This window comes from Medicago sativa, chromosome 1 (assembly GCF_051527215.1).
Source record: "Medicago sativa cultivar Bolivia chromosome 1, Bolivia_mono, whole genome shotgun sequence".
In the NCBI taxonomy this organism is placed as follows: Eukaryota; Viridiplantae; Streptophyta; class Magnoliopsida; order Fabales; family Fabaceae; genus Medicago; species Medicago sativa.
In genome coordinates, this window is record NC_140749.1 from 39,920,986 (window position 1) to 39,937,128 (window position 16,143).

Here is a 16,143-nt window from a genome sequence, read left to right on the forward strand (position 1 = left end):
AATAATATTTTAATATTAAAATATTTAAAATAACAAATTCTTCTGTTTTAATGTTTTTTTCTTTTAGTTATTTATTAAATTATTTTTATACATAATGTTTTTTTTTATCAAATAAACAAAAATTTCAACCGATTGTTAAACAGAATAATTCATCCATAATTTTAAATGGACGGATCCAAATCAATCCATCAACAATTTTTTATATAATGTATGTATTTGATGAATTTTATAATGGATGACTCAAATGAATATAAATTTGATGGATCAACAATGAAATTGGTCTGACGAGGATAATTTAGAGACTAAATCAGATATTAATTATTGTTCTTTTTTTTTATAAAGGGAAAGAAATGTGTTTTGTAAAGAATGAATGAGACGGAAAGAATATACTAGAATCATTCGAATTCGAACTTAATAGTGCCAGCTGAAATGATTCCCAAACTCAACGACGGTAATTACCATGACAATTGGTTGATTGATAAGGACATTTTTGTCACTTTAATTGCGTAATGCAACCAACGCACGCACCGTTCTTCTAACAAACGTTTCTGTTGAATCTATCTCTTCATTCATCCTCACAGCTGCTATATGGAAACTTGTAGAAGCTCATGGTTATGGAAGAGGTTTCTTCTATCATTAATGTGTCTCATTATATTCTCCACCATCGGATCGTCATCCCATCAAACATCTTCAGCCATACGATTCAAACTGGCTCAAGCTGCTGGTGCGGAGAGGCAGGTTATGATGCGAGCAGGTGCACCGTTTAAGGTTGCGTTGTTTGCGGACCTGCATTTTGGGGAGGACGCGTGGACTGACTGGGGCCCACTTCAAGATGTAAACTCCATCAATGTCATGAATACGGTGCTCCACCATGAAACTCCAGGTCACATCTTGCTACTTCTTATTCCCTTATTTCTTAACTTTTGATTATCACTTCACTGATTCATCACCAAAAACTACTAGGGTTATTTTGGTCAATTCATATATTTTAAAGTCGATAGAGTGTAAATAGCAAATATATCCAAATCTTTATTTTTAACCTCCGAGTGCGCTATGGAAAGAAACTTTAATGAGTAAATATCTGAATAAAAGTTGTTCTATAATCAAAATTTCACATGAAACTCTCACTTTTTTAGTATTAAATGGGCTGCATGTGGACTAGGCATGGAAACAAAACCCATACCCGTGGTTACCCACCCGAACCAAACTCAATTTGACAGGTTTTCCCCGTTTTGACTGAGTTTGGGTATGAGTTTGGGTTTTCCCCGATTTCAAAACACGGGTATGGGATGGGTAACGGGTATATAGGTACCCACCCCGAACCCATACCCAAACCCGTCCCGAATGAAGAAAACTACTTAATGTTGATATGCCATGTTATTTTGTTTGATAATTGCCGTGTTATAAAAACTACCATTGATATTTAAAGGAGCAACTAAATCAATCGGTCTAACAAATGTTAAAGTGAACACATTGTTGGATAATGCATTAAAATATTTCTCTAGGGGTTGCAAAAAAACTTCGATTTTTTATTTAAAAAATTATTCAATGCGGGGACGGGGATGGGGCGGGGATACCCGAACCCGTCGGGGACGGGGATGGGTTTCAATTTCTCATCTCCGTTGGGTATGGGTAGGGTAACGGGTAAGTATATGAGAATCGGGTATGGGGATGGAGAATGTAAAACCCGTCCCCACCCCGCCCCATTGCCATGCCTAATGTGGACACATCTTCCATTTATAATTTTTAACTATATTTAAAAAATAGAAATTATGTATTAAAAATTCTATCAATTTACAACATCCGATCACTATTATAAATAAAAATCAATATTTTAGATTCAGTTAATAAATGATATATGTGGTATATAATAAAAATCACATACATCATTGATTCAATGAATCTAAAATGTATATTTTCTTATAATAGTGACTCTCGAAGGTGTATTTTACAAAAAGTTGAAAAATATTCTTTTTATAGGTTCATTAGGAGACAAGTCATTGAAGTCGTTCATTGTTTAACAATGTTCGCTCCGTGTCATGCTAGTTTCTGCATTCATACTAGGATTCTATTTCGTATCTCTACTATTATTATAAAGGAAATGTTAGCATGATATTCGTTTAATCCCTCTAGCCCAACACTCTAATAAACTTATTAAATGGGCATATTTTCTTTATAAGGAAGCACGTTTTTTTTTAAGAGACTAATTGGGCACATTGCTAAGTCTATTATTACATTCAAACAACATTAATTTATTTTTCCCTGAAAAAAAAAATTAATTTATTTTAACAATAAAAACGTGTGGGATCATCCGAGAAAGTATGCTTAACAAAGTTACTCTTCTCGGCAATCACCGTGTTTATTTTCTTTTTCAATGATGGTACCGACTCCTTCTGAAATGAAATATAAACAAAAGTGGTAATTGAAATGTCAATGCAAGTGGTTAAAATTTTAGTCCACATACATCAAATTTTCAAATACCCTTTGTGCTTATGTTTCATTCGAGAGGGAGTATATACAACCAATGCTTAATGAGTTAAACTCTTACCACCTGATCTAATATTCCTAACTCCCTCACTGGCTGGGAGTTGGACTGACATAGTGGTATTTTATTTTAATGATTATATTGATTGATCTTTATGTAAATAATGTGTCAAGACCAGAATACTTTTATAAATGGAGTGGTTGAAAGTAGTAGTAATAGTGAAGTAGTTACATAGACTATTTAATTGAATCAAGGTAGTATATTCAATAAAGTTACTAAATGTTGTCATTTGTATTCTAGAGTGATAAATGACTAGATGAAGAAATACAATGACACTTAAAATCAATGAAACAGAGGTAGTATTATCATTTTTTTTCTTTTTCTAGTGGTATGATTTTCAATGTCCACGAATGCCAAATACTAATCAGGTTAACTGTATGACAGATTTTGTAATATATCTTGGTGATGTCATTACTGCTAACAATATAATGATTGGAAATGCAAGTTTGTATTGGGATCAAGCAACCTCTCCAGCTAGAAATAGGGGCATACCTTGGGCTAGCGTATTCGGAAACCATGATGATGCTCCATTTCAGTGGCCATTGGACTGGTTCTCTGCTCCTGGAATTCCTCCAATTCATTGTCCTCAAACCAGTGCTTCTTGTTCAGGTATAATCGGCAATACATAGTAATAGACACGGTTATAATTGTTTCAATCATTACATTTAGTCAGCATAAAAGACCCCAAACCCAGTTTGCACAAATGCAACACGACACATCCTTTTTGTAGAAACCATGTTTGGAAATCTTCCAACGTCTAATTGCAGCCACAATTGCAATTGTGATCACAATGTAGAGGATTTTGTTGCCTCTGATTAATCGGCCGTGACTGCAACTGCAGCCACATTAATCACATTTGTTCATAATTTTCCTCTAAATCATGAATTGCAACCTTAATTTAAAACCTTGACCTAACCTTAATGTAAAGGTTTATTGCAATGTTATCGAATTTCTTGTTTAAAACTTCCTAAAATGTTTTCTTGGCTAACTATATCATTTCATCATCCTCCATTTTTATCTCAATCAGACAGTAAGCATAGATGACGCAAGTAATGTTGGTAGATAAATATCCTTTGTAAATGACCTCAGCAAAAAACGAAGGAAAGTTAAACAAACCCTTTGTATCAGGTTATTACTGGCTCAGTAGCAACTAGCAAGTGGTTGTCAAATGTACGGATCAGATGAAGTCCGAGAGCTTGAAATGGTCTTATTGTGTTTGAATTTCTAGTCAATTGTAAAATTACAATTACTGTAGAGATAATTAAGCTAGATGAGATTGGGAGGAGATTTAAGAAGTTAGTGGCAAACCAAATAAGCAAAGGGTCGAGAGTTAGAAAACTTATTCAACGAAAAGCCATTTAGTTGCTATTAAAGTGACTGCACCAATTTTCAAATATAGTGACATTTTGATTTCACCTTTTTTTTATAATTCCTTTTTGGATAGAATTTCTACAATACATTTTTCTGATTAAAATTTTGGCCTCATCATCATTTATTTCAGTTTTAGATAGTTTGTGCTTGCAGGCTCTCACACTCTCTTTCATAAGATTATGTGCTTGAAATATCTTAATCGAAAAGCATATTTGATAAATTTCAGGAGAAGATGAATGTAGCTTCAGAGGAACAGGAAGACTGGAGCTGATGAAAAATGACAACAAGTATAACGCATCGTTTTCTAGCTATGGTCCAAGAAAACTTTGGCCCAGTGTATCAAATTATGTCCTTCAAGTTTCATCGCCAGATGATCCGCAATCACCAGTTGCTTTCCTCTACTTCCTAGATTCTGGCGGTGGTTCCTATCCAGAAGTCATATCCAGTGGCCAAGCAGAATGGTTTCTAAAGAAAGCTGAAGAAATTAATGCTGACTCTAGGTACACTGAGAAACCATTAAATAAACATAACCTATAGCAAGGAAAGATTACATTAATTTTGGATGAGTAGTTGATTTCTAATAGGTGTTTTTTTATTTAAGTACTATCACGTATCATAGTATAATCCTAACAAGACAACATATTTGTATGGCAGAGTTCCTGAGATTATTTTCTGGCATATACCAAGTAAGGCCTATAAGGCCGCGGCTCCTAAGTTTCGCATACGAAAGCCTTGTGTTGGTTCAATCAACAAGGAAAAAGTCGCTGCTCAAGAAGCTGAAATGGGTATCATGGATCTTCTTGTGAAAAGAACCTCAGTCAAGGTAAGGTCAAAGCCACCATACTATATTTGTACAATGAAAGTTTGGTGTCTCTTTTGTTTGATTATTATTCAACTTTGTGGCTGTTTTATTTTTTTATTTTGTGACAAGATGAGAAACTGAGAACAAGATAGGTTGATCAATTTACTTGAATGCCTAGGCACCCATTACAAGCGTATTGCATAATATAAGTCGGAGTCGAAACTCTTAACATTCACTTGTTTGTAGATGGGACAGTAGAATTTTGGTGTACTTTGTATTGATTGTTTAGTTTAGAGAAGCTAGATAAATTTTTATTTTTGAGATGGTATTTCTTAAAATATGATATTGCATAGTGGAATCATGTTGAAGTGTTTTCCTTTTGATAATGGCAGGCAATATTTGTTGGACACAACCATGGATTGGATTGGTGCTGCCCATACAAGAAACTATGGCTATGCTATGCTAGACACACTGGCTATGGTGGCTATGGTGATTGGCCTAGAGGAGCTCGAATTTTAGAGATCACTCACAAGCCCTTTTCTCTACGATCATGGATAAGGATGGAGGATGGCAATGTGCACAGTGAAATTGTCTTGAGCTGATACTTGAATGTTAATTGCTGCAAATTTAGCCAATGCCTAAACAAGATCAATGACATATGCGTAAAATTTGGCAAAATATTTAATTAAAATGTCGTAATTTGACAATATTAAATGGTCTAAAGAACAAAAAGTTGTAATTGATATTTTAGAACCATAACTCATGAACACAAATTGTTAGCAAGAATGTATGTTGCCAAATTTTTGTAAATAGTGAAAACCAAATTGGAGGAAATCATGCCAATTTGCAGAAATTGTGAGTCATTGTCCAATTAGAGTGTTCCATTTTTTTCTTGCCGACACTTTTCATGATATTCAGCGTTTCCGTGTATAAATTCTCGAGAGAAGCAAATTTTGAAGAATAAAAACAGGGTTCATGAATGTGTAAATAATTTTTCAAAATCTGCTTAGATAATTACTTGAAAATCATTTTCCAAGTTAACCAGCAAATCTATTGTTTTCTATCATCAAGGCTTCCTTTTTCTAGGTGACAGAACACACAAGTTCACAGAAAATATGCATAAAAAACATGATTCTCCTGTGTCAAGTGGAGGAAATAGGTCATAACTTCTATACTTAATAGGACAAAGAATGCAAATGGAGAGAGAAAGTGCAATGTCACCGCAATTAACAGTTTCACTAGAATGCAACATGTTCTGTTTTGTGGGGAGTTCTAGGAACTTATGTTACGATATGTTTGTTCCATCAGAAACTAACTTAAGATAATTGGGGGGTTTTCCAGCAATTTTGACAGGCTAAACAACAATTATCTTTTTGAGAGTATTTGGTTTTCATAATGGTTTGCCTGGAACTTTTGTCTCTCCTTTGGTTATCAAGGCCAAGATAGCAGGGTGATATGCATTTTATTGTCATAAGAACCAACAATGCAGTAGTGGCCAATAGATTTTTATTTCCAATCTAAACTAATAACTTGATAATTAGACAAAGGTTCAACCAAGGAAAAATATTTTTTTATTCATATTATGTTCTGTTACGAAAAATATCAGATGTCAGTGTAATAACTAACAGATATTATCTACTGCCTAGATATTGATTTTGTACCATTTTGAGAATGGAATTCACATAAAATGGTTGGACTCACATGATTTCACCAAAGAGGGGTGCTATATCTCGCGAGAAATTTTCTCACGAATATACCAGGTATCATAAATGTCAGTTACCCATAAACAAAGGATTAACTGGGAGTGGGGACGTCTTTCTTTCGAACTTGTTTGGCTACCAGCTGACATCTATTTCTCCATTGGGCATCCTCATGGCATCTACTTTAAATAAAAGATAAAAAGCTTTTGCCGCTCTTTCCTTGGCTTTCTTTCGCGTACGTGTGCTCGTCTATCCTTTAATAGAAAGAAGCAATTTCTCTGTTCGAAATCAAGCTATAAGGAATTGGCTTTTCAAGTGGGTCGTGAAGGATTCGGGAAGCTTGTTTTCGCTATAACAAGCATTTCCCTTTCACCAAATTAAATAATAAATGTTGGAAAGATAATATTAAAGTGAATGAATGGTTAATGCTAGAATCCAATCATTGTAACAATTTATTCAGTCATTGCTTGATGTGTTTAATGATGAAATGGTTATTATATCATGCAATAACTGAGATGATTCCCATAAGATTTAATAGAGAAAATTGAAATCAACTAATTAAGAAGGATGACGTCCATGTGAATTGTGAAGGCTAGAAACTGAACTATTAGCTTAAATACAAATTTAATTAGACCCAACACATAAAAGTTTACAATTGAGCAAAGGCCAAATTACCAGGGGCTATGACATAATAAAAGAAAGGTCAAATTTAATTCATATGCAGACCAAACTCTTTAATTCTACAGATATACTACATGCTTCAGGTCAAATCTAATGTAAGGTATTGGCAGATTACTTGTTCATCACGTCAAAATGTGAGGTTTTCCTACAATGCCATGTAGTGTACTTTTTCCAAAGAACTGAAAATAAATTGTACAAGAGTATTGGAAATAAATTGAACAATCATTGTATGTTGAGTCTTCATGACATTTTAAAACTTAGAAACAGTAGTAAAGTCCTTAGTTAAGAATAGTAAAATGTAGCAAAATGCTTGTAAAATTACAAGAGCAGTTTTAAACAAAACCCTTATGTTTTCTCTGCTTCTGATTATATATTCATGATGTAAAATGCTTGACACAACCTGTAGCACTTTCATGTTGACAAAAACCTTTTCTATATTTACTTTCACTCGCACTTCACTCGGTTACCTGAAGGTGCCATACATTTTCTAAAGTATAGGGTACCTGAAGGTTAGTCCACTCGCATACCGAATAGTGCTGTCTAGAAGAACGTTTGCAGATTCTGACAGACTTAATTTCTTCCCAAATGATCAGTAATATCAATTCCATATAATCCATAATTAGTTTATAAGGAAAAATAAGACTTGAGCAGTGAACAAAATTTGAGAGCAAGGGAAAAAAATATAACTGATTTTAATCAAGCCGTAAAGTAAGCTTGATCTTCTTTATGACTCATAAGTAGTTTAATTTTCAATGTGAACTTCATAGAGAAAGAAAAAACATAGTATCATAAACAGCTAAAAAAGAACAGGAATTGGGAAGAAGTATCATGTTTCTTTCCTATGCTAGTCTTTCTATGTCCATATCTATTTCCAATTCTCAAATCTATGTTCTTACTTTGTACCCCTCATTAACCTAACATGCCACTATTCAGACTTTTTCCCTTGATCTTCCAAGGATTGAGGAATTTTTTTCAGCTTCAAATATATCGGTTGGCAGTGCAGCAGTATCAAGTTCAAAACAACCTTTTGGAACATCTTCCCTTTCATCACCGCTCATCATATACGAAGGAACTTGATGTGAGAATTTGTATAGCTCGTTAGGTAGAATATGTAATGTGTATGCTCCATTCTTCCCAGTTTTCTCAAAGAGGCTAATAAACCCTCTCACTTTGCATAGGTAAGCTACTTTAATGCCAACATTTTCAGCAAAATCTGATAGGATTTCCACATATGCAAATTCACGCTTCCGAAAATTTTCTGGATTAGAACTCCAATTTATGAAAATTGCCCAAGTTTCTCCCTTCTTGGGAAACACTAGATAATAACCTTTGCCATTTCCTTTTATACACCGAATCTGATGAGAGAACATACGACGGGCTGTAGTTTTCTAAGATTTACCAAGTTTAAATTTACCACAAGCAATAGGCAAACCTGCATACCAATGAACGTCACTATCCTCATCTGGGTCGGCTTCCAACCAAGTAATCTGCAGCTTGAAAGGGAAGTTTACTTTCTTGACAATAGCATAAAATCTTGGCATAGCATCAGTGGTATCATAAATTGCCCAACATTGGTTAACAGCAAAACAATCATCTGCTGTTTCCTTCTCAAAATTATTGAAATCTGGATCAGGACAATCAAGATATACCTTATCTCCTTGAACATAAGAATGTTCATCTTTGCTTGTATTTATTAAAAATGTTTCTTCAGACACGTTCTTTTTCTCAACTTCATCATTGTTAAATGACCTGTTTTGCCGTGGCTTTTTCGAAGAAATATCATAATCCTCGTCTTCATAGTTTTCTGGTTGTCTTACTCTCTTACTTCCAACACTGTTTGAGGCTTGTGACTCCATTGGTTTGGACACAGGAGCATAGCCATCCTTACTCTTTTTATCTTTATGTTGCTTACCAACTCCAGTGCAACAGGTATCTACACATCCATCATACAAGGGGTTTTCCATCTTTACTTTCCGAAGCTGATTTTTGTGGAGCCTGCACTGGAGCCGTCGGGGAACCAAACCGTACAAATGATGGACCAGCCTGTTGCCTAATTGCAAGAACATATCCTTCATACATGAAGAATATGACCAAATCATCATTAATACACAGAAACACAGTTAGCACAGAAAACAGCACTAAGTGACGATTGACAAAGACCTTGTTGTTTCATAACCACAATGGTTGTTGATTTAACTTCCCTCTTACTAGTTTCTTTAGGCAAAAATTGTCCACTAACTTGATGTTCAAATAGTTACTAATTGAATTTTTTTAAGATGTAGAGAGGTTCCAGTTTGTGACAAATTTTAGATTTTCACTACCTAGAATTTGTCTCTTCTAAAATGCAGGATTATAGTTTTTAGTGTTTTATACATAATATTCAGGGAAAATTACACTCACCCCTCCCGATGTCTCTTTAAAGGACATATACAACCTCTCTAATTTTTACCGTAGACACTAATCTCCCCTAAGATCAAACCGATAATTAAGTATAATTAGGGTTTAAGCTTACCGTTTCATAATCTGTTAAACATTCCTATAATTTATTTTGCAGTTGACACTAACCTACCCTAAAGTATAAAAACCTCTCTTATTAACACTGTTTATAAATCTATTAGAACTAAAAACCACTATTAGATGATGGTTGTTGCTATGAGAAAATGACATAATTTGACGTAATCATATGTATCGGTGTCGTGTCGGATGCGATACCTATCTATCATCAGGGAAACACCTAATCCGAGGAGTAACTGCTATTCATAGATGAATCTAAATCGCAAGTACTTCAGAAAAACAAGGCTAATAGTGCATCTTTTTTACATAGAATAAACTAAACATGAGAAGGGAAAACAAAATAAACACTCAAAACAATTCTACAAAACAAAAAACTAACCAGTGAGTGGGTGAAGGGTTGCTCACCAACTATGGAGAGTGAGTGAGTGAGTCGGTTTATTTGTATTTATATATTGGATGGATGGTGTTAACTTGTGCCCTAATCAAGGGCACATGTTAAAGAACAAAAATAGAAATGTTGAGAGTAACAAGGAGACGATTTGTTGAGAGTGTAAAGTGAGAAACTGAAAAATGAAGAATGAGTGAGTGGGTGAAGGCGTGAAACGAGGGAGTGAAATTTTAAGTAGGAACAAATAGTGTTTCACGCAACCAAAATCTATTTGTGACCGTAATAGAAAATACCCCGACTCCTCTTTGTCTGGTGAGTTGCTTAAATAAATCTCGTGTTCTTCTTCTCTCTTCTCTCTTTTACATTGTGCATGTTAATTTATTGTGTAGGATATTTTCTAGTTTATTGGCAGCTCTCAAAATACTATGTATTTTCAAGAGTCTTACTAGTGCAAGTGTACACTGTCTTAAGTAATAGTATAAAAAGACCGAACCCACGAGGATTGGGGCGCTATAACTTCATATAACTTTTCAACGATAAACTTGTTTGCAAGAAAATAAAATAAATCATTTGTGTCACAACAACAAAAATAAATATTAAAACAATAATAGTTTAGGAAAGTGTAATGGATCAAATTATAATGAAAACAATTGTTGCTATTGCATTTAATGTGAACAATGAATCAAACTCCCAGTGTGTAAACTAAGGAGGAATAACAACCAATTAGCAAGTAAAATAACAATTGAAAGAAGAACTTGGAGAAAGAGTACAAGGAATAAGAGAGGAATTGAGAATAAGAGAGAAGAAGAAGAAGTTACATCACACATTTCATGCTTATTTCCTTGGCTTTTCTCTTATTTAAAAGGGTCCATATTCCTATTTCCCATATTGCCCCTTTCAGCTCTTTGACTCATTACAGAAAGCAAGTAAAAACACTTAAAAGTTCTCAAAGATGAAAGTGTGGTTATACAAAGAATTAGTTATGATAGAGCTTTTCTACGATATAGAGAGACATGGCTTTCTATGGTTCCCTGGAAACCTGGTGGTATTAGGGTTCTTTCAACGCACTCATCATGTTAAGCATGGGACGACAAACCATTTAGGGCACACCGTTAAGTGCCGAATTAATGTTATTTTTCATAGCACTTATCAATTTGTTTTGCAAGAAATATATCATAAAAACTCCCAATTTGATATAAATATTGTTTATATTAGTAAACTGCGTTAGAAAGCTGTTACATCTAGTTTCTATGCATTTCTTAGAGTCCGTTTTTTATAGCTTTTTTAAGAAAAAAATCACTTATTTTAAAAAAATAATCACTTTTAACAGTTTTACATCCGTTTGTTACAACTTTTTAAAAAAAATCAGAATCTAAAAAAAATCTAAAAACAACTTCAAATGAGAAGCTGTTAAGAGCAGCTTCTCAAAAAATAGATTTTTTTTAGAGGAGAGAGAAAATATTATTTAAAAGATTGAGCTAATTTTGTAACAAAAAGTCACTTTTATATAGTTGTATCAAAACAAACAAGATTATTTGTTTAAAAAAAGTGATTTTTATTACGTTAAACAAACGCAAAATAGATTTTGATTTTTCATAAAATCTCTAAAATATAATCTCTAAATTATTTTATGTCAAAATCACTTTTATTTTAATCTGTAACAAACGGGCCCAAGTACATGTCACTATCAATATAAAGAATAGGAAAAGTAAAATTATCATCGATACAATAAAATATTTTCAAAGGAGCAATTAGAGAGTAAAATAGTGACTCTTATTTATAGGAAGAAAGCTGGTGGGTCCCATAGACATGGTAATCAACTTTAGAAAATTTTACCCTAATACCCCTATATATGTACTTTCACTCCGACAAATATTTTAAAACTCCAATTTTACCCTTTTTAATACACATTAATTTTTCACCCTCACTAACGTTTTCCATCCTAAATGAGTTCACCCCACATGACATTCACCCAACAAAATTCATGAAAGAGCAAAATTTAATTACAGTGCATTAATTTTTCACCGCACATTTTCCATCCTGTATAAAACATTTTCGAAACTCTCATCTTTTCTTTTCCAGAATAAAAAACAACCATCTCAAAAATTGAATAAAACAGACAAAGAATTGATAAATAGTAATATCAAAGATAACCCAACCCTCTGCATCGAACAACTGAATACAGAATTGATAAGTAAAAAAATAGTAAACTAAAACACATTAAACATAAAAAGGTTTCAATCGTAGAATTGTTTTTATTAAAAAAGTTTCTACTTTCTTTTATTAAAAAAAGTTTTTGTAAATAAAAAGAGGAAAAGGCAGCATGAAACAATCAAATGGAAATCTATGGGAAATTATCAACCGGAAATCGTAGCATGAGAAAAAAATATGGAAGTTAATCCTGAACCGGAAAGCATCAAGAAAGGGTTCCGGAAACAATCAACTGGAAATCGATTTCTGAGAAACTAAGACCATGGCAACCCCAAAAAAAAACCTCAATCAATGATTCAGGGAACAAATACAATACATCCCTTCCATTAATCAATGATTCTGAGGGAGTTTAGGTTTCGAGTAATCTAAACAAAATTGAATTGTTTTCGGCTGTATTGGCATGAAAAATTTCCGGCATGAAAGGGTTCGGTAATCCACTTGCTGTTTTTTTTCCGAGAACCGTTTTCTGAGAAAGAAGGGGTGAACAAGTGAAAGCGACTCTATTTTATGAAGGGTGATTGAGGTAGTTTAAGTTAAATGTTAGGTCAAAGTATAAATGTAGGGGTGGGAGGTAAAACTTCCTCAACCTTATTCACAATTGGGGGGCAGGGAATGGTTCTTCACTACTTCGCAACAACCCCCTAACAACTTACGTCGTCGATGATGCTTCACAAATTGGTGTAGTTGGTTTTCCTTTACTTAGCTTGTTGGAGTTTTTTCTTTTCATTAAACTTAGTTGTTGGAGTTTAGATCAGTGGATCACAGTTAGTCATGTTTCATTTTGCAATTGAAAGTCAATGAAGTTAAATTTTCTTTTTCGAAATTTCTATTGCATGTATTTTCTTCTACAAAGTATTCTAGGTTTATTTAGTTATGAGAGTTAAGAATTATGATTTAAGATTTTACTTGTTAAAAAAAATAGGTTTTAAATTTGACATGCATACAATCCAAGTTATTATGGTGAAAATGGCCGCCACAAAAATGTATATATAATGTCCGATATCGTTTTTTTTTTACGGAAATAGTAGTGTCTGATATCGTGTTTGCGTATTTTAATACTGTGAATAAAAATCACGAAAATGATCGCGATAAACACCATGCCAAGATTTTTTTGAAGGAAAGATAGCTCATTTCATTTCATCTAAAATAATAGAGTCAATACAATAGGGATGATGATTGAAAATACTGGGACTACCATGCCAAGATGAAACTATGTTACGGCCACAACAAATGGTAGGAAACAAATTTATCGTGTCATTTGATTTTATTTTTTTTATGCTATTGTCTTCTTAAAACATTGAAACCTGGCTTTATTAGTGGCTAATTTTATTTTTTGAAAAACAAATTCTTTAAAAAATTATGAAAAGAACTATAGAGAAAAATATTGAGAAATTAAGTTATTATACATTATAAGATGATATAAATAATTTAATAAGATTTATGCAATGTTGCGATAAACACCGTGTAAGATGATATAGATAATTTAATAAGATGATATAAAGAATGATTAAAATTTTAGTCTTTTGTATTTCTTATAAAATAGGATTAGTTTTTGTCTACGTTTTAATTTGATCTACGTAGTTGGGAATATTGTTGGATGAAAATAAAATTGTAATGTTGGATGAAATTTAAAACATTGCTGAAAATATTGTGTTTTAGCTTTTTAATTTGATTTGAACGTTGAAAACAATAAAATTATTGTCTAAAAAAACCGCACCAACTGAACTAATCAAAACCACGTTGGTTTGGTTTGGATTTTATTTTAAAAGTAAACCGAACCAAACTAAACCACATACTTATTTATCTTACGGTTCAGATGACTTTTAGCCTCAAAATCGAACCAAACCGCACCGCAAACACCCCTATATGCTATATAATATATTTTTTTTGACAAAACTAGATCCACTAAAATATGAAAAGATTATTAATAAAACAAAAGAGAATGAAAAGAAACACTTACCAAAAATGGAAAGAAAAGATTGAGCTAGTAATAATGACAAATTAATACATGTACCCATTTATATAAAGATATACTCCCTACGGTCCTTTATATAAGAAACAAAAAACACAAATCATCAAGACCAAGAAAATACATTGAAAATAGTTATCTTCATTTAATACATCCTTACATTTGAAAAATTTCCATGAATACCCCTAAATAATTACTATTGATTCCACCAATTTACTTACTTTTAATATTCTCTCTCATAATAAATAAGGGCACAAATAAAATTTAGCTTTAAACACACTTGATAATCAATGTTTCTTACAAAAAGGACCAAAAAAAAATTCACTTTTGTTTCTTATAAAAAGGACCGGAGGGAGTATTAAAAAGGGTAAAATTGGAATTTTAAAATATTTGTCGGGGTGAAAGTATATATGTAGGGGTATAGGGTAAAATTTTCTAAAGTTGATTACCATGTCTATGGGACCCACCAGCTTTCTTCCTATAAATAAGAGTCACTAGTTTACTCTCTAATTGCTCCTTTGAAAATATTTTATTGTATAATTGCTCCTTTGAAAATATTTTATTGTATCGATGATAATTTTACTTTTCCTATTCTTTATATTGATAGTGACATGTACTTAGGGCCCGTTTGTTACAGATTAAAATAAAAGTGATTTTGACATAAAATAATTTAGAGATTATATTTTAGAGATTTTATGAAAAATCAAAATCTATTTTGCGTTTGTTTAACGTAATAAAAATCACTTTTTTTTTAAACAAATAATCTTGTTTGTTTTGATACAACTATATAAAAGTGACTTTTTGTTACAAAATTAGCTCAATCTTTTAAATAATATTTTCTCTCTCCTCTAAAAAAAAATCTATTTTTTGAGATGCTGCTCTTAACAGCTTCTCATTTGAAGTTGTTTTTAGATTTTTTTTAGATTCTGATTTTTTTTAAAAAGTTGTAACAAACGGATGTAAAACTGTTAAAAGTGATTATTTTTTTAAAATAAGTGATTTTTTTCTTAAAAAAGCTATAACAAACGGACTCTAAGAAATGCATAGAAACTAGATGTAACAGCTTTCTAACGCAGTTTACTAATATAAACAATATTTATATCAAATTGGGAGTTTTTATGATATATTTCTTGCAAAACAAATTGATAAGTGCTATGAAAAATAACATTAATTCGGCACTTAACGGTGTGCCCTGAATGGTTTGTCGTCCCATGCGTAACATGATGAGTGCGTTGAAAGAACCCTAATACCACCAGGTTTCCAGGGAACCATAGAAAGCCATGTCTCTCTATATCGTAGAAAAGCTCTATCATAACTAATTCTTTGTATAACCACACTTTCATCTTTGAGAACTTTTAAGTGTTTTTACTTGCTTTCTGTAATGAGTCAAAGAGCTGAAAGGGGCAATATGAGAAATAGGAATATGGACCCTTTTAAATAAGAGAAAAGCCAAGGAAATAAGCATGAAATGTGTGATGTAACTTCTTCTTCTTCTCTCTTATTCTCAATTCCTCTCTTATTCCTTGTACTCTTTCTTCAAGTTCTTCTTTCAATTGTTATTTTACTTGCTAATTGGTTGTTATTCCTCCTTAGTTTACACACTGGGAGTTTGATTCATTGTTCACATTAAATGCAATAGCAACAATTGTTTTCATTATAATTTGATCCATTACACTTTCCTAAACTATTATTGTTTTAATATTTATTTTTGTTGTTGTGACACAAATGATTTATTTTATTTTCTTGCAAACAAGTTTATCGTTGAAAAGTTATATGAAGTTATAGCGCCCCAGTCCTCGTGGGTTCGGTCTTTTTATACTATTACTTAAGACAGTGTACACTTGCACTAGTAAGACTCTTGAAAATACATAGTATTTTGAGAGCTGCCAATAAACTAGAAAATATCCTACACAATAAATTAACATGCACAATGTAAAAGAGAGAAGGGAGAAGAAGAACACG

At 32.6% G+C, this 16,143-nt stretch overlaps 1 protein-coding gene and 1 pseudogene across 1 annotated transcript; one reads left to right on the forward strand and one right to left on the reverse strand.

Moving 5' to 3' along the window:
- The first annotated feature begins 297 nt into the window (after positions 1 to 297).
- Positions 298 to 5,571, forward strand: PAP16 (purple acid phosphatase 16). Its single transcript, XM_085718998.1, has 5 exons — positions 298 to 883; positions 2,930 to 3,154; positions 4,143 to 4,416; positions 4,571 to 4,739; positions 5,111 to 5,571. Exons 1-5 carry the CDS (start codon positions 589 to 591, stop codon positions 5,318 to 5,320), a joined length of 1,173 nt encoding a protein of 390 aa, XP_085575124.1. The 5' UTR covers positions 298 to 588; the 3' UTR covers positions 5,321 to 5,571.
- Positions 5,572 to 7,922: 2,351 nt separating this feature from the next.
- LOC146954891 (uncharacterized) lies at positions 7,923 to 9,063 on the reverse strand (annotated as a pseudogene).
- Positions 9,064 to 16,143: the final 7,080 nt, after the last annotated feature.

Excerpts from the sequence above, each read along its gene's own strand:
- PAP16 (XM_085718998.1), top strand. The coding sequence starts at position 589 with ATGGAAACTTGTAGAAGCTCATGGTTATGGAAGAGGTTTCTTCTATCA. Across the intron at positions 4,417-4,570 it reads GAAATTAATGCTGACTCTAG|AGTTCCTGAGATTATTTTCT; the intron begins GTACACTGAGAA and ends TTTGTATGGCAG. Across the intron at positions 4,740-5,110 it reads TGAAAAGAACCTCAGTCAAG|GCAATATTTGTTGGACACAA; the intron begins GTAAGGTCAAAG and ends TGATAATGGCAG.